Below are 20928 nucleotides of genomic sequence, written 5' to 3' on the forward strand. Positions count from 1 at the left end.
AAGGTGCTGAATGGGAGGGTGTAGCTGCACTCAGAGTCACATACTCAGACATGTGACTGAACACAAACTCTCTTTTCATCACCAACTACATTCATTTACATGTGATTAGGCCACACCCATTTACATTACCTATGTATGTAGTCTTTCCTCCTGGTGCAGAGCACATATCCAGAATCTTCTCATTCTCATGTGGTGCAAGGGCCATGACAGGCAGCATACTTGATGCCCCCTGAAGCATGTAGTGCCCTGCAAGATACTCCGGGGTCGCACCTGTCATAAAAAAAAAAAAAAAAAAAAAAAAAAAAAAATTAGAAGGTTGAACTCTTTAAACATAAAACACAAAGAAAACAATAGAAAGTACAGATCTGTCAGCAAACATACCGTAACAGAAGATGTTTGGATGATCAGTGCTGCAGTAGCATTAGCTACATGGGATCATTTCATGCACAAGACATAAAAGCCAATCAGTTTCCAAAGCTTCAAATTCACCTTCCACATGCCTACGCTGCAAGTCAACTTGAGGTGAACTGAAAAAACAAGAGAGAGGGGTTTGGGCACCAAGCCCTTCAGAGCATTTATGCCAACTGAGGGGGGGGGGGGGCTAGAGTCCTGAAAAGGGTCAATGCTAGAAAACTTTAAAAAAAAAATCCTCACCCTAGAAAGAAAGAAATATACAAAAGTAAGGGGGATGGAGGAAGGGAGCGGCAATTGTAACACTGATCATTTAAACATTTACTGTTACAGTAAATTTCCTTACACAACTGTACGACATTCATTATTTGATCACTGGTGCAATAATTAGAAGTTATGTACTCACCATAACGTTCCATCTGAGTAGGTGTATTCATTTGTCTGCAACCTGTGGGTTATGGATCCGATATCGGATCCGAACCGGCATAGTTTTCCAGCTATGGATCCAAGCTCTCAGCTCCTCCCCTCACCCATAATGCCCTGCTCTACCCTCATGACCTCAGATCGAGTTTGCCAAAGCAACAATACCCTCAAAAGGGTAACAAGTAATATGCAGGAAACTGAAAGGCCAGGGGGATAGGAGGGCGGGATGGTTGCAGACAAATGAATAGACCTACTCAGATGGACCGTTGTCGTGAGTACATAACTTCTAAATCTGAAGTAGGATATTCATTTGTCTGCAACCTGTGGGACAGAGTCCCCAGCTACCTGAATCTTGGGCGGCCATCATGGAAGGATATTCAGGAGCACCATGGAGCCAAAGGATGCTCTACCCTAGATGCAAGATCCAACTTATAGTGGGAAATAAATGTATGAGATGAAGCCCGTGGCTGCTGCACAAATATCATCTAGAGGAATCCTAGCCTTGAAGGCTGCCGAGGTAGATACTGACCGGGTTGAATGGGCATGAACACCCTCCGTGCGGGCCTTCCTGACGCTTGATAAGCCAATAAAATGCACTGAGAAATCCAGCGGGACAGAGAAACTTTGGAAATTGGCTTGCCCAAATTGAATTTTGCAAAGGAAATAAACAGCTGGTCGGATTGCCTATGACCAGCTGTCCTGTTGAGATAAAATCTTAGTTGCCTGTGAACATCTAGTGAGTGTAGCCTATATTCACCTTTGTTTTCATACTTAGGGAAGAAAACAGGGAGGTTAATGGATTGATTGATGTTTGCTTCAGAAGCAATTTTAGGAAGGAAGGACGGGTTGGTCCTGAGGAAGACACGGTCCGGATAAAAAACCAAGTAAGGAGGTTTAGCTGATAAAGCTTGAAGTTCAGACACTCTCTTGGCTGATGTAATGGCTACCAAAAAGGCTGTCTTGTAAGACAAGAATTTGAGATCCACTGTAGCCGCGGGCTCGAAGGGGAGCGGTCAAGGCCTGTAGGACCAAAGAAAGGTCCCAAGGAGGAACTGCTTGCTTTATAGGGGCCTGAGAAGGAAAGTACCCTTAAGAAATGTTTTGCACAATTTGGCTGACATAAGAGGATTAGACTCTTGACCAATGTGATAGTGAGAAATTGCCGCCAGTTGAACTTTGACTGTGGAACTGCTGGCACCATCATTAAAGAGAGAGGTTAGAAAATCAAGCACTACAGGGAGAGGAACCGTGAAGGGATCTAGGCCTTGCCGCTCCGCCCACACAGAGAAGAGTTTCCATTTGCTACTGTAAACCTTTCTAGTGGATGGTTTATGAGCCGCCACCAAAATAGCCTTTACCGGTGAAGAAATACCGGGAGTCCTTATCAAGAGTGGAACTGGAGCAGCCAAGCGGTCAGCTTCAGGTTGTCCAGGTTCGGAGGAGGAATGCAGGATGGATGGGATATCAGATCCGAATGGGATCTAGAATCCAAGGAGGATTCACCGAGTGAGACCTTAGGAAGGGGAACCAGATCTGTCGAGGCCAGAATGGAGCAATGAGAATCATTCTGCAACCCACCCGAGAGGCTTTCTGAAGAACTTGCAGCATCAGAGGCAAGGGTGGATAGGCATACAGAAGACCGGGTGGCCAAGCATGCACCAGAGCGTCTCTTGGGGTACCTCCAGGAGGAGGTATTAGAGCGAAAAACTGTCGCACTTGGTGTTTGAGGGAGAAGCAAAAGATCGCATGAAGGGGTTCCCCACCGTGCGAATATGCGTTCCGCTACTTGACAATTGAGAGACCACTCGTAAGGGGTCAGAATGGTGCGACTGAGCTTGTCCGCTAGGATGTTGGACCGACCGGAATGTGCGTTGCTATGAGAAAGCGATTGGTGGAGATTGCCCATTCCCAAACTCTCATGGCCTCTCGACAAAGAGGGTAAGACCTTGTTCCCCCTTGCTTGTTGATGTACCAGACAACAGACATATTGTCCGATTGAATCGCAATTGTTCCCAAGGGAAGAAAGTCCTGAAGTGCTAGCAACGCTAAGAGCACTGCTCTCATCTCTAGAACATTGATATGCAGCAAGGTCTCTGAATCGTTCCACGTGCCTCGGACTGTCCGGCTCCCAAAGTGCCCCCCACCCGAGGCGGAGGCGTCCGTGGTCACCGTGGCGAGAGGGGAGAGGCACAAAATGGGCGACCCTCGTGGAGATCCGGGAGTGGAGCCACCACAAGAGGGACCGCTTGCAAGCCTTGCTGATCGCTATGGGATGATGCATGGGAGAGCAAGGTATGACCACTGTACTAAGGCGTCCACTGTAGAATGCATATTGAGCCTGGCAAGAGGAAGAAGTGCTATCGACGAAGCCATGGACCCTAGAGCCCTCAGGACCAACTCCGCTGGAACAGAACATGAATGGAGAATGGCCCGCACCTGGAGCTGCAGATTTAGAACTCTGTCCGCAGTGAGGAAGGCTCGTAAACTCCTTGTGTCTAGTCTGGCCCCTATGAAATCTAAGAGCTGAGTGGGTGCCAGGTTGGACTTGTTTGTATTTATTGTGATGCCCAGAAATGGAGCAAGATGGAGAAAGGAGTCTCGCGCCGAGAGAAGTAGATGCCTTGTTGGGGCGGTGAGGAGCCAGTCGTCCAGGTAGGGAAAGACCTGCACCCCCTGAAGCCTCAGGTGGGCCGCTACCACTGCTAGTACTTTGGTAAACACCCTGGGGGCTGTGGTGAGACCAAAGGGAAGGACCCGGAACTGGTAGTGACTGGCTCCCAGCCGAGCGGAGAAACCTCCTGGGCGTCTGTCCATTAGGATGTGGTAGTACGCGTCCTTGAGATCTATCGAGCACATCCAGTGGCCTTCTCCCAGAAGGGGGAGAATAGATTGTAGAGTGACCATTCGGAATTTTTCTTTGGGGACTGCCAGATTCAAGAGAGAGAGGTCTAGGATTGGTCTTAGTTCCCCCGTCTTTTGGCACTAAAAAGAACCTGGAGTAGAACCCTGATCCGATCTGGTCTGGGGGAACGGGCTGGATGGCTCTTTTCTCTAGCAGATGGCCAATTTCTGCCAAAGCGGCCTCCCTTTGACCGGGTGGTACGTCTGGGAGGGACTTCATCTTTGGAAGGTGAAGGAAAGGAATGCGATATCCCCTGGATATGATTTGGAGAACCCAGCGGTCCGATGTTATGGACTCCCATGCCGCTAGGTGCCCGAACGTCCCCGACTGCCTCCAGAGTAGAGCAGTCGGGCAACCCTCAGGGTTGCTGCGGGCCGTTCAGAGAAAGGTTCCCTGGACCCGAAGTTTCTGGGAGCCCCTCTGCCTCTAGGGCGGCGTCCTCCCTGTCCTCCTCTGCCACGGAAGGACTGGTTGTCCGGAGCAGGCTGGGACTGCTGCGACTTCCGGAACCACATCTTCTTCTGACCCTTTTGGTTCCTAGAATAGGGCCTCTGGGGTGCAGAGAAGCGGATTCGACGGCAGACAGCGTCTTCCGTCCTTCTCGCTCTGGGTCAACGTCGCGAACGGTCTTGCCAAACAGAGCAGAACCATCAAAGGCGTTCAAGCAGCGCCTTGAAGGGCTCAGAAAAATCGCAGTGGCGGAGCCAGACCTGACGTCTAGTGACCAGTCCTGTGCCCGCAGCTCTAGCGGCGCCCTCCGTAGCATGGGAGAGTAGCCGCATAGAAGTATTGTGACTGACCTAAGAGTGGCCATTTTGGTGGAGTGCAGAGCTCTGTCCTCCTCGAAATGGACTCAGGGGGGGATGCAGCGTACTCTTTAATAAGGTCTCGCTGCATCCGAATTACATGTGCCAAATAGTTCAGCGCCCTTACCGAGAAGGTCGCCGAACTGAACATCCGCTTCCCCAAGCGGTCCATCATCGAGACTCCTTGCTCGGTGGGTGGACTGAGGGACTCTCCTGAGCCAGTTCCCTCTTTGTGGCCGCCGCCATCAACATGGCATCTACAGGAGGCCCCTTACTCCAATGGGTCCTGTCAGAAGGCGGGCTAAGGATTCTATCAGGTCTTTTGGGAATTGGCTCCACGGTGTCCGGTTCCTTCCACGCCCTGGTGGTAATAAGGTCCACCAGGGGTCGGCAGGGGACACCCAAGAGGTAGACGGGCCCGTTTGAATGCCTCCAAGAACACAGACTCATCCGAGGAAGACTTGGGGACAGACCACCCCTCCCTAATACGGAGCATTTCCATGATGTCTCCAAAGGAGACATCCACGGGGGGTGACCGTGGGGAGCCTTCCCTTCCTCCAAGTCCGTGTCTTCAGTGAGAGACTCAGGGAGTCAATGTGCCTCCTTTTGCACGTATGCTTGGAGCCTCCTCTGGGGGCTGTCAGAGGAGTCCTGCAAGCAGCAATTTGCTCCATGGGAGCAACTTGGGGCACAGAAAGCGGGCTGTCCCAGGGCCGGATGGTGGAAGCCTGACCCAGTGCAGAGGGAGCGGGGCCGGGCGAAGCAAGTGCCGGGGTCCGGAGACCCTCAACAGAGCCCTCTCCACTACATCAAAAGCCGAAGGGAGCCGACCTCGACCAAAGGATCTGACAATCGGCTCCCCTCGGATCCGAAGAGTGGATCGGAGCCGGCGCGGCACTCGGATCCGAAGGGACAGTGCGCTCCGACACAGGCGGCGCCGAAGGAGCACTGATCCCCGGATCCGGCTCGGATCCAGGCTCCGAGATCGGGTCCGGCACTTTCGAGGGCATGGTCGGATCCAGTACCAAGTACTATCGGCTCCGACCTCCCCGGCTCGAAGCTGCTCGGCTCCAGTTGCTCGAACCCGGAAGCGGGTCGGAGAAGGAGCAATAGGCTTAAAAGGGTGTTGAGCTCCCCGGAGGGGAGGCAAACACTCCCATCTGCATCTGGGCCTGGATGAACCTTCTCATCATCCGGTCCAGATCTGCATCGAGGCTATGGGTAGATCTCGGCGAGGCTACCGAGGTAGGCCTGGAATGCCTCCTCGATAGCCTCGGCGGAGATCGGGTCTCCTCCTCCTCAGGACCCGGTGAGAAGCACACAGGTGACCGGAGCCGAGGAGGAGACCGCACCACCAAGGAGCCGGGAGAAGCCCGCTTGGCTGGCGGGGCCGAAACAGAGGTCTCGGCCCGCCTTGTGGTGCTTCTCCCTCCGGTCCTTTAGATGCATCCCTCTCCTGTCCTGAAGCGGGAGTTTGAGTCCCAGGAGCAGGAGGGGTGCCACAGGGGAACAACTGCAGCCGCAGGAGTCCCGAAGGAGCGGAGGTCGGAGCCGAGTCGGCGGTAAAGACCCGCCAAGACCAGCTTGGATCTCCGCTCCCTCAGTGCCCTGGGGTTGAACCCTGCACAAATGGAACAACCAGATGTGAGGTGTTCAACCCCAAGACACTAACACACGAGTGTGGCCATCAGCGGTGAGAGCTTATGGCCACACTCGGAGCATTTAGAAAATATTGACTTAGGCTGATCAGCCATAGTCAAAGTTAAGCTAAAGTTACCAAAAGTAACCTAAAACAACAAAAAAGAAGCACACAGGCCTCACACACACTCTACCAGCGAGGGGAGGGAATAAAAATTACTACAAAAAATTAAAATTAAACTGAAAACAGTCAATACTTATAGGAAACCTACAACTTTCACACAAAAAAGGTTAAAGAAGACAAAAAAATTCTATTTTTTAACAAGAAAAATCCACTTAGCTGAGAGCTATGAAATCCACATCTAGTTACCAGCGCGGCAAACAAGATCTGAGGTCATGAGGGTAGAGCAGGGCATTATGGGTGAGGGGAGGAGCTGAGAGCTTGGATCCATAGCTGGAAAACTATGCCGGTTCGGGTCCGATATCGGATCCATAACCCACAGGTTGCAGACAAATGAATATCCTACTTCAGATCCTTTTTTACCCCCCCTAAACCTTTACTGTATTATCACTTGTGAAATAGGCAAATTTACATTCATATAAAAGCAATCAAACTATATTAACATAACAAACATACTTCGCATACATTGCTATATATCATACAACATAAGCAACATTACATAAATTATTCAAATCTTGCTTTTTTAAACAAGAAACATCTTTATTAAACCACCACTTACTACACAGGCAATTATACATTTATATATAAATGAAAACAAACCACACAGACACAATCCTAATCGCAAGCATTTTACATCACAAACCACACTGACACACTCCCAGCTACATCACTTATCTATCCTAGCCTTCTCACTCAAACATAGCATAGCTCATTTAAGTCCTGCCACCTTTCAGACCTCATTTCTCCCTTGTTATGTATTGTTCCCACAATTCACATTTTTTCCTATGTAGTTTGCTCCTATCCTTTTCTAAAGATATCAAATTCCAGCTTTATCGCTGTTACTATATTCACTACTTCCAGTATAGTTTGTTTAGGTTTTGATTTCCATTTTCTTGTAATTGCTTTTTTTGGCAGCTACCATTATTAGACACCACAAGGCCTTACCATGTCTAGGCAATTCTGATTCTGTATCATAGCTCTGAAAAATGATCTCCCTTGTCAGGCCAATCTACCCACCCAGTATTTCCGACAGTGCATCCCGCAGGGAATCAGTCCACCAACTCACTGCACTCCCAGAAAAAATGTTCCCAATTACCTCTTTCTTCCCCTTCACACCTCCAACATTTACTGTCTGCCTGAGGAAAACTTCTCCAGAGTCTACTTGGGGTATAAAAATATCCAGGCAAAAATCCTAAATCTTCTAGATTTCATTGCATATTTGGGAGGCATACATATATCCTCCCATTGTTTCTTTGTGAACTGCTTATCCAATCTCTCTTCCCAATCCTTTCTAACCTCCTCTGATTTGTATAGTTATCATACAATATTTTATATACCCTACTAAATTATTCATTTTTAATGGCAGCTTCTGTTCTAGATTCTATTAAAAACTCTACCAGTGCTGGTCTTTCATTTAGGACCCCCTATTTCTTTCTCCTTGCCTATACTCTGATATCAAATCCCTGATAGGGAAGGCAATCTTTAACCTGCAGTCCAAATAAATTCTTGGCATCTTCCCATTCTATCATCTTTCCCTCTCGAGTTAAATTCCAGCCCTCCTCTTGCCTATTGTCTGTATCCTTAATTGCAGTCATCCTTATAGGCAGAATCTCCTTTCTCCACTCCCGTGTTGGTTTAGTTCTTAGAATACTTTCTGCTACTTTATGGATACAATAATCTGCACGACTGTTGTTATTCTCCTTAAAGACATACATCCAAAATCCCAGTCTCCCCTTATTTCTTGAGCTTCCAACTTGTTTCATCATCATCCCTATCCACTTTGAATTACATTTTTCTGCTTGTGCTATGTATAGCAGCATTAACTGTGTACTCAAATCAAGTAATCTCAACCCACCCTGTTCTACTGGAAGAATCAGCTTATCCCACTTGACTCTTGCCATCTTCCCCTCCCAGATAAAGTCCTTCAGCCCTTCCTTCAGCCCTTTATTAACTGCTACCCATAACTTCTCTGGTTGATAAAAATATGCCTGACCTATGTACAAGACTAAAGGGACTAAAAACATTTAACTGCTTGTATCTTACTATCCATACCCATACAACAAAGCCTCCATTTCCTCAGTTTTTGTATTATCTTTTGTTTAGTCTCTTCTCACATATCTTTAGCTGCCACACTAGAATCATTTTGAATCCATACTCTTAAATATTTCATTTTAACATGTCTCCATAAATATGGGTATTCCTGAACCAGTTCTTGTGTGGGTACATAATTTACTGCTACTGCCTTTGTTGTAGCTTCATTAATTTTGTATCCCAAAAAGATCTGAAACTGTATCAAAATGTTCCACAACACTAATATCTTTTTCTGGTTTTGTCAGCTACAAAATAATATCATCTGCTAATAAAGTCAGTTTTTCTTGACTACCATACCAATTATATCCTTGAATTTCTGAGTACCTTATTTTGTTTGACAATGGTTCTAAATATAACACAAATAAAGGAGAAAGAGGACACCCCTACCTAGTTCCTCTGCACTGCTGCAATATCTTTAACTATAAGGCTAGACTACCAAAGTTTATACTGACTAGGAGGAAGGAGAAGGATCCAGGGACTCTTGGAGAATGGTCTACGGATCCAGGGACTCTTGGAGAACGGTCTAAGGATCCAGGGACTCGGAGAACGGTCTAAGGATCCAGGGACTCTTAGAGAACGGTCTAAGGATCCAGGGACTCTTAGAGAACGGTCTAAGGATCCAGGGACTCTTAGAGAACGGTCTAAGGATCCAGGGACTCTTAGAGAACGGTCTAAGGATCCAGGGACTCTTAGAGAGCGGTCTAAGGATCCAGGGACTCTTAGAGAACGGTCTAAGGATCCAGGGACTCTTAGAGAACGGTCTAAGGATCCAGGGACTCTTAGAGAACGGTCTAAGGATCCAGGGACTCTTAGAGAACAGTCTAAGGATCCAGGGACTCTTAGAGAACGGTCTAAGGATCCAGGGACTCTTAGAGAACGGTCTAAGGATCCAGGGACTCTTAGAGAACGGTCTAAGGATCCAGGGACTCAGAGAACGGTCTAAGGATCCAGGGACTCTTAGAGAACGGTCTAAGGATCCAGGGACTCTTAGAGAACGGTCTAAGGATCCAGGGACTCTTAGAGAGCAGTCTAAGGATCCAGGGACTCTTAGAGAACGGTCTAAGGATCCAGGGACTCTTAGAGAACAGTCTCAGGATCCAGGGAGTCTTAGAGACCGGTCTAAGGATCCAGGGACTCTTAGAGAACGGTCTAAGGATCCAGGGACTCTTAGAGAACGGTCTAAGGATCCAGGGACTCTTAGAGAACGGTCTAAGGATCCAGGGACTCTTAGAGAACGGTCTAAGGATCCAGGGACTCTTAGAGACCGGTCTAAGGATCCAGGGACTCTTAGAGAACGGTCTAAGGATCCAGGGACTCTTAGAGAGCGGTCTAAGGATCCAGGGACTCTTAGAACGGTCTAAGGATCCAGGGACTCTTAGAGAACGGTCTAAGGATCCAGGGACTCTTAGAGAACGGTCTAAGGATCCAGGGACTCTTAGAGAACGGTCTAAGGATCCAGGGACTCTTAGAGAACGGTCTAAGGATCCAGGGACTCTCAGAGAACGGTCTAAGGATCCAGGGACTCTCAGAGAACGGTCTAAGGATCCAGGGACTCTCAGAGAACGGTCTAAGGATCCAGGGACTCTCAGAGAACGGTCTAAGGATCCAGGGACTCAGAGAACGGTCTAAGGATCCAGGGACTCAGAGAACGGTCTAAGGATCCAGGGACTCAGAGAACGGTCTAAGGATCCAGGGACTCAGAGAACGGTCTAAGGATCCAGGGACTCAGAGAACGGTCTAAGGATCCAGGGACTCAGAGAACGGTCTAAGGATCCAGGGACTCAGAGAACGGTCTAAGGATCCAGGAACTCTTAGAGAACAGTCTAAGGATCCAGGAACTCTTAGAGAACAGTCTAAGGATCCAGGAACTCTTAGAGAACAGTCTAAGGATCCAGGGACTCAGAGAATGGTCTAAGGATCCAGGGACTCTTAGAGAATGGTCTAAGCAAAGCCTGCCCTAGCTCTAGAGACATAATTAAGTTTGCAGTGCTTTGAAAAGGTTTGTACAGAGGACCACATTGCTGTTTCAAGAATACTTCAAGAATCCAACCCTTTCCAAAAAGACAGTGATGAAGCCAAGGTCCTGGTAGAATAAGTCTTGATCCTACTGGAATTGCCTTGTTGTGGTATGTATAACAAAAGTTAACAGCATTACACATCCATTTGGAAACTGTCTGCTTTGACACAGGCTGCCCTTTTTTACCTTTAAAGAAATAAACTAATCAGAGTTTCTAAAAGAATTAGTTCTGTCTAGATAGTACCCCAGCTGTGTCTGGATATCCAATGTATGGAGCATCCTTTCTCCTTTAGGTTATAAAGAGATGGACAGCATGGCTCAAAGTAAACTTAGATGCCACTTTATCCATACATGGAGACGTTCTTAAGGAAACTGTAGAAAATGAGATAAAGTTGACAAAAGCCTGCAACTCAGATACTCTTCTTGCACAAGTCAGAGCAATAAGAAACACTGTTTGCCATGTTTTTTTGGTCTTGTATTTTATTTTACTACCTAGAGTACATGTTATCCAAGAAGAGAAAATGTCAGTGTGGGAGGCAGATTCCTCATAAGGACGGTCACAAACAGTGTCTTTTTTTGTTTAGGCACTTCCCACAACTATACCTTTTGTAGTATCTGTAAGGCATTTGTGCCTAAGACACTCCGAAGTCATTTGTCTTCCCTGGCCATTTACCTTGAAAACCAGTGCCTTAAACAGTTAGCCCAGAATACCATGGCAGAATCCTTTAACCTCAGGATACTCCTGCTATGTAAAAATAAGGCCAAGTCATCTCGGCTGGGTTGGATTCCTCTGGCACAACCCCATTGAAGCCTGGCATGGATCAATCTTTTCACACGTCCTCTGAGGCTTTGCAGGAGTTGCTCCAGACATTGAGGGGTAAGTGTGGCTGATTATCTCAGAGGGTTCTAGAGAAATTCCTCAGATACTGATCAGGGAGGAAGTTTCACGTTCTCTTCTTGAATCTCACTAAGGGTCAGAACCTCCGGTATTTGTTAGGTTTGATGTCCCTTCTAAGAAAGGACAAAGGTCCATCCTACGTACTCTCAAAGGACATGGTAAGAGTTTACTCAGGGCTTGTTTTCTGCCTTAAATGGCTCTAAAGCCTCCTCAAGGGGTTTCCGTACCTGCTCCTCTTTGGACCTCTACTACTTCTAAATTTATTTATTTATTTATTTTATATTTGTTTACCGGGCTAGTCTAACTGGATATATTTTCATTTTCAGTGGAGGCCCGGGGAGAAAAGCTCCAGAAGTAGCAAAAATATCATATACAGTTATATAACAAAGAGAGTAGAAAGGAAATTAAAATACAATAAAGGATTCTTACTGAGAAGAACTTACACTAAGAAGGACTGATATAAAAGGATAAGTCATATTACAACATGATATCTGAGGTAATTCAAAGTTCTTTGATAGATTAAATAAATACTGGAAGTTATACTAATCTTAATAGTGACAGTTTCTGCTTACAGAGGGGTAAGCAGTATAAAATTAGGTAAAAAGAGGCAGAGTGTGTAGTTCGAAGTAGGGGAGGCTGAAGATTAGTCAGGGTTACTGCAAGGACATAACCAGTGTGTTTTAAGGTTTTTTTTGAGCTTTTGCTTAAAAGAGCGACAGTGAAGGTAGTAGAGTTAGATCAGTTGGTAGAAGGTTCCAGTTTTTTCCAGCAGTGTTGGAGAAAAGGGAGTCACCTGCCAAGTTATTGGACTTGCTTATGCTAGCAAGCAGTTTGCTAGAAGAGCGTAGGGAATTGAGATTATTATAGGTGGTAATAAGGTTAGAGAGTATAGGAGTACTTTTTGGTTGGTAAAAGATCTTATGGGCAATGGTAAATTGGGAAAATATCAGTGTCTTGTAGTTCAAGACAATCTAGCTGCTTTAGATTCTGACAGTGGTGAGTTCTAAATGCATTACCAGTGGCAAATCTGGCAATGTTGTTGTAAGAGTTAGCTAGTTTGACAAGATTATTTCTTTTTAGGTTAGTATATATAGGTGAAGCGTAAAGAAGAGTTGAGATTAAATGGGAGTGGGCAATAGTGGTTCTAGCTGTTGGGAGTTAAGAAGGGTTTGATTCTATATAAGGAGCCCATTTTTCGGTTTACTGTTTGTATGGTGCTATTTATATGGCTATCGAAGTTGAGGTTATTGTCGATTGTGATTCCTAACAGTTTGGTGGTAGAGTTGGGGGATATAAGGGTGCCATTGTTGGATTTGACTGAGAAATCTATAGGGGAGGACCTACTGGTAGGTGTAAAGAGTACGAGCTTAGTTTTTTTTGGTGTTCAAAAGGAGGCAGCATTTCAGGAACCATGCCTCTACTGAGCTGAAAACCTTCCGAGTCAGTGAATGTAGTTCTGAAGTGGAGTTGGCAGAATATATGAGCGTAGAATCATCGGCATATTGTATGCAGGTGGCCTGAAGAATTGCTGCATGAAGGTCATTGATGAATAATGAGAAAAGAAGAGGTCCTAGAATGGAGCCCTTAGGGACTCCAAGGGTGACTGGCAGGTGGGATGACAGTTTGTTCTCCCAGAGAACTGCCTGTTGCCTATTGCTGAGGTAGAACTTAAACCGTAGTATAGCTGGGGTATCTAGAGAAAGATTCACGGGTATTTATAAGCAGGGGGTAGTTTACCATGTCAAAAGATCGATGAAGAGTGTAGAAGAGAGGATGTTGTTATTACAGTTTCTATTAATGAACTCGGTAAAAAGTAGGAGAGTGGTGGTGGTACTATGAAATGGCCTAAAGCCATGCTCGTAGTTAGCCAGTATGTTATGTTTAGTTAAGTGGTCTAATAGCTGATGGTGAATGCATTTTTCCATAACTTTTGCTAAGGGTGATAGTAGAGCTATAGGTCTGTAGTTGGGAGTAATCGTTATATTTACCACCTTTATGTAGGGGGATAATGTGGGAGATTTTCCAGATGTCAGGGATGGTTCCCTCATTAATGGTTCTGTTTATAAGGATGGATATAGGAAAGGCAACTACTTTGGCTGCTTTCTGCAAGTATTCAGAAGCTAACTGGTCTGCTGAAGGAGTACAAGGCTTAAGTTTTAGGATAATGAGAGTGGTAGAGATGGGTTGAAATTGGAAGGTTGGTAGAGGAACCAGGTATAGAGGTAGGGAGACTTGAGTTGTCAGTGGAAAGCTGACTGGCTAGAGATTGTATGGTCTCTGTGAAGTAGGTGTTGAAGGTGTTGGCAGTTTAATGTGGGGCTTTATGATCAGCGCCTAGAGGGGATGGAGTACTAGAGTGGCCAGGGTGAAGGAGTCTATTTATGCTAGTCCAAACTTTCGGTGGATTATTTTGGTGAGTTTGCTGTAGTTTACAATAGTAGTTCTTTTTGTCAGTGAGTATTATTCAGGGAACCAGATTCCTCAGATGAGTATTCAGTGCCTGGTGAGGGGTCTTTGTCCTATTCTTCACAGATGCTTTCATCTTTGGCTTATGGTTCTGATAAACAGGAGTCTGTTAACCCTGAGTTTCCTTTCAAGGAATTGTCCTTTGGGAACACAATTGCTAGGATGATGTAATTCTTTAAGTGGGATTCTTCTCAAGTGTCTGATATTCAGAGAAGATATTATGAGTTGCTTTAGGTGGATACTCCTAAACCATCGGCAGTTCCTCAATTGTTAGCTGCCTTGTTAGATACTTTCAATGCTGCTTCCAAGTGTCCTAATTCTCAGCCTCCTGCACCTAATAAACTTGGCAGGTTCTATAAGATTCCTGAGGATTGCATATTTTTATTTAAATGTCCTTCTGCTGATCCTGCTGTGGTGTCAGTCTCTTCTGACAAACCTTCCAAACTTTTACCTTCTGATAAGGGCAGTAGGGCAAAGGATTGGCAAGTTGTTTCCACTCCTTCTACTTTGGTCTTTAGGGCTATTAATTACTGGACTCACTTGACCAGGTATGCTCTGGCCTTGACTGCTCAGCCTTGTCAGGTTATCTCTGCCCTCCTGCTGATGCCTCTTCTAGGGCTGCAGCTTTTGGGTCTATCATGAGGCATTTTTCTTGGCTTCATCTCCAGTGTCTACCTGAGCACATTAAGGCCAAGTTGTTGGATGCTCCTTTGGATAATACACGTCTTTTCTGGGACTGCTGCTGCTGACATGTTTAAGTCTATTCAAGAGAAAGGCATAGCCTTGTACGACCTTAAACATATTTTCTCTCTCCTATCCCTAAGTTCCAGAGGACTCATCCTTCTATAGGTCTGCTTTTGTTTGCAGGCAACCCCACCAGGCCTCTAAGGGCAGAAAGGGTGGGAGGCCAGCACCCCTCTGCTAAGGCTTCTCAGATTTCCGTGCCCCAAAAGCATCCTTTACCTGAAAAGCCTTCTCCTCTTTGACAGTTTGCCCCTCCCACTTTTCTAGATCAGGTTCCTTTGTCCCTTTGGCTCTCACTTTGTCTTCCAAAATGGTATCTCTTCACTTTAGACTCTTGGGTTCTTTCTATCAAATATCAGGGTTATTTCATGGTATGGAAATCTTATCCTTCTTTTTCAGGGATTCCTCAACCTCCTCTAGACCAACTTCATTTCCCAGAGGTTCTAGGGTCTCTGTTGAACCAAGGAACCATTCAATCTGTCCCCCTCTTCACAAGTGGGAAGGTTTTTATACCAGGATGTTCCTGGTTCCTCGAAAGGAGGGCACTTGGAGACCTATTTTGGATTTCTTCTGGCTCAACACCTTTCTTGAGATCATTTCTTTTAGGATGCTTACTCTACAAACTCAGTTTCTTCTTATTACCTCAGGCTTTTCTGGCGTCCTTGGATCTGAGAGAGGATCACCTTCATATTACTATTCACCCTCTCTTCCGGACGTTTTTACTTTTCTCTGTGTCTTCCTCTCATTTTTCTGTTTGCTGCTTTTCCCATTGACCTCTCTAATGCCCCAAGGGTATTCACAAAATGCCTAGTTCTTGTAATTGCCTTCTGCATGCTCCAAGGTATTCAGATATTTCCTTATCTAGATGACCTGTTGCTCCAGGTGCCTTCTCCCAGTCGACTGTAACAGGATCTGCAGTTCACCATCTCTCTTCAAATTCTGGAGTTTACTATCAACTTCCAAATAATCTGTCCTGACTCCCTCTGAGGATCATGTGAATTTGGGATGCAGGATTCAGACGGTGCCAATGTTGGCCTCGCTTCTGCCTCCAAAGGTATTATCACTGATAGCCGCCTTTCAGTCTCTTCTTCCTCTGACTGCCATGCCAGCCAGGGAATTTCTTCAGGCCGTGGGATTCATGGCCTCTTCTATTCCGATGCTTCCTTATGCCAGACTGCATATATAGAAGCTTCAATGGTACCTCAAGTCAGTTTGGCTGCAGCATCGTCACCCCTCTGAATTTCAGTGTACTTCTCCTTCCCTGTCTCCAGAAGGAATTTGAGTAGTGGATTCATCAATTTGCTCTCAACCCGGGTTGGCCCTTTCAGCCTCCAGTCCCTTCTCGAGCTGTTCACCAATGCCTCAGATATTGGGTGGGGGCTTCTCTGAGTCACCTGAAAGTTCAGGGTCTTTGGCCTCACCATCAGAAGTCAGACATCAACATCAAAGAGAAGAGAGCACCGATTATGGCTCTTCAGGCTTTTCATCCCATGTTCTCTCCAGGCCCCTTGAGGGTCTACACAGACAATACTATAGTGATGCGGTATGTCAACAAATAGGGAAGCACAAAACTCTCAGTTATCAGTTAACCTTTCAGTCAGTATACATTCCTTCAGATCACAATCTAGTGGCAGACTCTCTAAGTAGGTCTAAAATAGAGGCTCACAAATAGATGCTTCACAGAGATGTGTTTCTGGACATTGCCCATTGGTGGGGTATTCCTCAGATAGATAATTTTGGCTCCCCTCTGAACAGGCAGCTTCTTATCTTCTGTTCCAGAGTGCCATGCCATCTGGTGAGGAAAACAAATGCCATTTTTTTTCCTTGGAAGGGGATGTTTCTTTATGCTTTCCTCCTCTGTTCTACTTACAAGAGTCCTGCAGAAGACTCGGCTGCACTCCCCAAAAATCTTGCTAGTGACTCCCTTTTGGCCGAGACAGCACTGGTTCTCCTTCTTAATGCATCTGGCCAGTGGCAATCACCACATGTTACCTCACCAGTTGGATCTCCTCACACAGGACAAGTGGTTTCCCATTCATCCCCACTTGTCCACTCTGCAAATGACATTGTAGGTGATAAGATTTTGATCCTTTTCAGCCACCTCTTTTCTGAGGATATGCTCAGGGTTTTACAGGAGACAAGGAAATCCTCAACTAGAAAATCTTATATGTCTAAATGGAAAATATTTTCGGTCTGGTGCCATACTCATAACCAGGATCCTTTTCCAGTGGGGTGGGGGGGGGGGTCCTTATGGTCCTCTCTTATTTGTGTGAGTTGCTCCAGTCTGGCTTGCCTATTCTTCTGTGAAGGCCCAATTGCCAGCCATTTCATCTTGTCTGCCCTTGAATCCTCCTTTGACTTCTCATTTTGAGGTCAAACAATTTCTTAGAGGTATCCTGCACATTAGACCTCCAGAAAATCTATTCCTCCTTCTTGAGACCTTAATTTTCATAGGTTAGCACTAGGCTAACTGTCCTTGTGAGCCATTGCAAGCCTAGCCAATTATCCCTTGTGAGACTCAAACCCTGCACCTTGTGTTAGTAAGGCAAACACCTTTACCATTAGGCCACCCTCCCAACCCCTTGTTTTGGAAAAATTGACTCTGGCTCCTTTGAGCCTGCAGATGCTGCTTCTTTGCATCATTGTACTTGGAAGACTGTCTTGTTGCTGGCTCGTACTTCTGCTCGGAGGGTTTCTGAGCTCCAGGCTCTTATGGCCAGCCCCCCCCCCCCCCCCGGGAACGGGTGTCCTTGCATATTAATCCTTCTTTTATGCCCAAGGTAATAAATAAACGAGTTGTCCTTCAATCAGTCACCACAACTCCCTTCCTTTTTCCCCTCTCCTCAGTCTAATAGTGAGAGGGTCCTGCATACCTTGGATTTGCACAAACAGCTCAGGTACTACTTGAATAAAACTAGGACTATTCACAAGTCTGATCAGTTTTTGTTTCCTTTCATTCCAGATCTTTGGGTTTGGCTCCTTCTAAGCAAACCATCTCCTCTTGGATATCTGAGGCCATTTCCTTTTCTTATTCTTTTCATGGCAAATCTCTGTCTGCTTATCTTACAGCTCATTCCACTAGGGCTGTTGCCTCTTCTGGTGTCTTCTTCAAGGGGTTGGACACCAATTCCATCCTTGAAGCTGCTACTTGGTCTTCAGTGCACACCTTTACTAAGAATTATAAGTTAGATATGGTTTCTAGGGCCAGAGCAGGTTTTGCAGAAACCATTGTATGTGGGTTTGTTGAGGGCTCTTCTCATCCTTCTACCTCCCGTTTTGTTTCTTGAGCTTTTTTTTACTCTCCCTTCTATGAATACTGCAGTGATATAGAAGGATACAGTACAGTTGTGTAAAATTTTACCATAACAGTAGATGTCCTTCTCTTCACTGTTGTAGTATTCATTCCTACCCTCCAACCCCCTCGTTTGTTTTGCATTTTTTCCTTCAGGATGTACATGGTTTCCTTTGTCATATGGCAACTGCTCTCTCCTGGGGCAATTCGGTTCTAGGTAGTTGCATTCATACATCCCTTTTATGCCCTACATTCTGTGCAGGGAGCATAAATGTGACGTACGGCGCATACAAGTTTTTTTTATGCTTTTTCATACAGGGCAGCATCGAGTTGCCCTGGGCGGGACATCACTTCTACGAAGAATACTACAACAATGAAGAGAAGGACCTCTACTCTTATAAGATTTTTCACAACTGTACTTTTTCCTGGCACTTACAAGAAAATCTTTTGTATTTACTAACATTTAATTTTCTAGTAGCAGGTTTTCTTGCCTCCTTTAATACTTGCCACAAGGATTCAGGAAAATATGTGCGTAAAACAAAGATTCTATCATCCAAGTATTTAGTTGCATTTTTTTTTGGAGGTGGGATGTAATAGCCTATCTAGAGCAAGCAGTCTGTGAGGAAGTTTGTGATAACTGCCCCTGGCCATTTCCCCAGAGAAGGATGAACCACTGTTGCCTAGACCAGAAGGGAGTCACCCACAAAGACCTTTAGAGAGTCCTCCTGAATTTTAGTATGACGATAGATATTGGTGGAAAGAGTGGAAAAGCATGCAGGAACATTCCTGTCTAAGTAAAAGAAAAAGTATCGGTTTTCCAGGCCTTTTTGCATGGAGTCCTGAAGCAGAACCTTGTCAACTGACTGCTGTGAGCATTGGCAAATACATCTGAGGTGTTCAGCACAGCTGGATCAACTCCTGGAAGACCCCCTCATTCAGTTTCCATTCATGGGGGTCTATCCTGGTCCTATTCACCTCATCTGCCACAAAATGTCACAGTGGTGTTATGTGTAAACACTTGTAAAGGTCCTGGAAACCACACGACAGTGTGTTGAGAAAGTACAGTTTTGTACCTACCATAAATGTAGATGTCCGAACAGGATAGCATCTGCAGTCATAACAAATGGGTTGTCCTGTCGTCAGGCAGCCCTTCGGTCGGCCGGATTCCAAAGCCTGGGTCTGGCCTCGGCTGGTGTCGCACTTCACCCGACGTCATCTCTGCTGGTCTTCGGGTATAAAGGCATCAGCCGACGCCATTTTCCTCAGTGTTTCTTGCCCCAGATGCCAGTTGCCCTCTTGGAAAACTAAATTTTGGGTAAATGCCAATGTTTCCAAAAAAAAGGTAGGCAAACACAAAAATAAGCATGTATGTACATATATACAAACAAATACACCATAAGAGATCCCCAGCTAGCTATTAGGAGGGTAAATACCCTAGGAATACCACAGAGGGGAAGGAGGGTGGGTAATCCTGACTGCAGATGCTATCCTGTTCGGACATCTACATTTATGGTAGGTACAAAACTGTACTATGTCCTTCAAGGATGCATCTGCAGTCATAACAAATGGGTAGAATACCATATCCAAACTAGGGAGGAGGAAGAAGAATTATGGTGTAGTTAGGATCCCTTGCAATACAGCAGTGGCAAACCCTGCTCGGGATCTAGAGTATAGAGGTAAGTTATAATGCTTGGCAAATGTATGCACGGAGGTCCAAGTAGCCGCCTCAATAATGTCCTTGGTTGCCACTCCTCGTAAGAAAGCTGTGGTAGTGGCTGTAGCCCTTGTAGAGTGAGGTCTTATGTTCTGTGGAATTGGTTTTCCATGGTAGGAGTAACAGAATCTGATGCAATTTCCTATCCACTTGGAAATTGTCTGTTTGGAAATTGCTTTTCCTTCCCTTCCTGTTGCATAGGCCACTAGAAGCTGGTCAGTTTTTCTATTGCCCTTGGTTCTGTCCAGGTAGTAGTGCAACTGTCTATGTACATCCAAGGTATGCAGCAGTCTTTCCCCCCTGTTCTGTGGATTGGGAAAGAAGGTAGGTAGGTGGATTGCCTGGTTTAGAGACACTCTGGATACCACCTTAGGCATAAATGTTGGATTAGTTCTCATGGATACTCTAATCTTGATGGAAGATTAGGAAGGGTTGTACTGCCATTAAGGCCTGTAGTTCCGAAACCCTTCTTGCTGAAGTAATTGCCAGTAGGAAAGCAGTTTTCCAGGATAGGTGTTGAAGATCTGCTGTTGCTGCTGGTTCGAATGGAGGGAGTGTCAATTTTTCTAGCACAAAGTTCAAGTCCCATGCTGGTAATGGTGGTTTCCTAGGAGGTTTTACATTCTTGATTCCTCTGAGGAACTGCCTGAGTAGAGGATGTGAGAAGACAGGGGGATCGAAGCTGTATTCTGCAGAAATAGCTCATGCATGTATCTTGGAGGAATAGGACAGGCCTGTATGGAGAAGCTCTGCCAAATACTCCAGGATGTTGGCAATATCTATCTTTGACACATCTTTTCCTCTTTCAGTGCTCCAAATGACAAACCTTTTCCATTTCCCTGCATAGTTCCTTCTTGTAGAAGGTCTGCGGGCCTCCAGGACAATGTCTTTAACCCTTTGGGATAAATCTGAGCTAGTTGCTGTTATGTAATGTTCCAGGCAGTTAGTTGCAGAGTTTTTAGATTTGGATGCATGATGTTGTAGTCGTTCTGAGTTAACATCAAAGGCATCAGGGGTAGTGTCCACGTTCTCTCCCGTGACATGCTCCTCAGCAATGGATACCAGTGTTGTCTTGGCCAATTTGGAGCTATCAGAATTATCCTTGGATGCTCCTCTTTGATTTTCAGTAGTATCTTGTGCATCAAAGGAAGAGGTGGGAATGCATATGCTGTCAGGCCTTTCCAACTGAAGGATAGAGAGTCCACCTTCCATGCAAGTGGGTGGTATGTCCTTGTGCAGAATTTCTTGAGCTGGTGATTGAGTGGGGATGCGAATAGGTCTATTTGTGGCATTCCCCATTTCTGTGTGATGGCCTTGAAGATGTCCGGGTGTAGCATCCATTCGT

At 45.8% G+C, this 20928-nt stretch overlaps 1 protein-coding gene across 1 annotated transcript in view; it reads right to left on the minus strand.

The window, feature by feature from the left end:
- Window positions 1-20928, minus strand: part of NOP2 (NOP2 nucleolar protein) — a 776755-nt gene that overhangs the window by 322351 nt on the left and 433476 nt on the right. The window contains exon 11 of the mRNA XM_044079578.1: window positions 130-270. Coding sequence (XP_043935513.1) covers window positions 130-270 — 141 coding nt within the window. The remainder of the gene's footprint in view (window positions 1-129; window positions 271-20928) is intronic.

The sequence above is a fragment of the Protopterus annectens genome, chromosome 8.part0 (genome assembly GCF_019279795.1).
Source record: "Protopterus annectens isolate FY-2018-M chromosome 8.part0, PAN1.0, whole genome shotgun sequence".
NCBI lineage: Eukaryota > Metazoa > Chordata > Ceratodontiformes > Protopteridae > Protopterus > Protopterus annectens.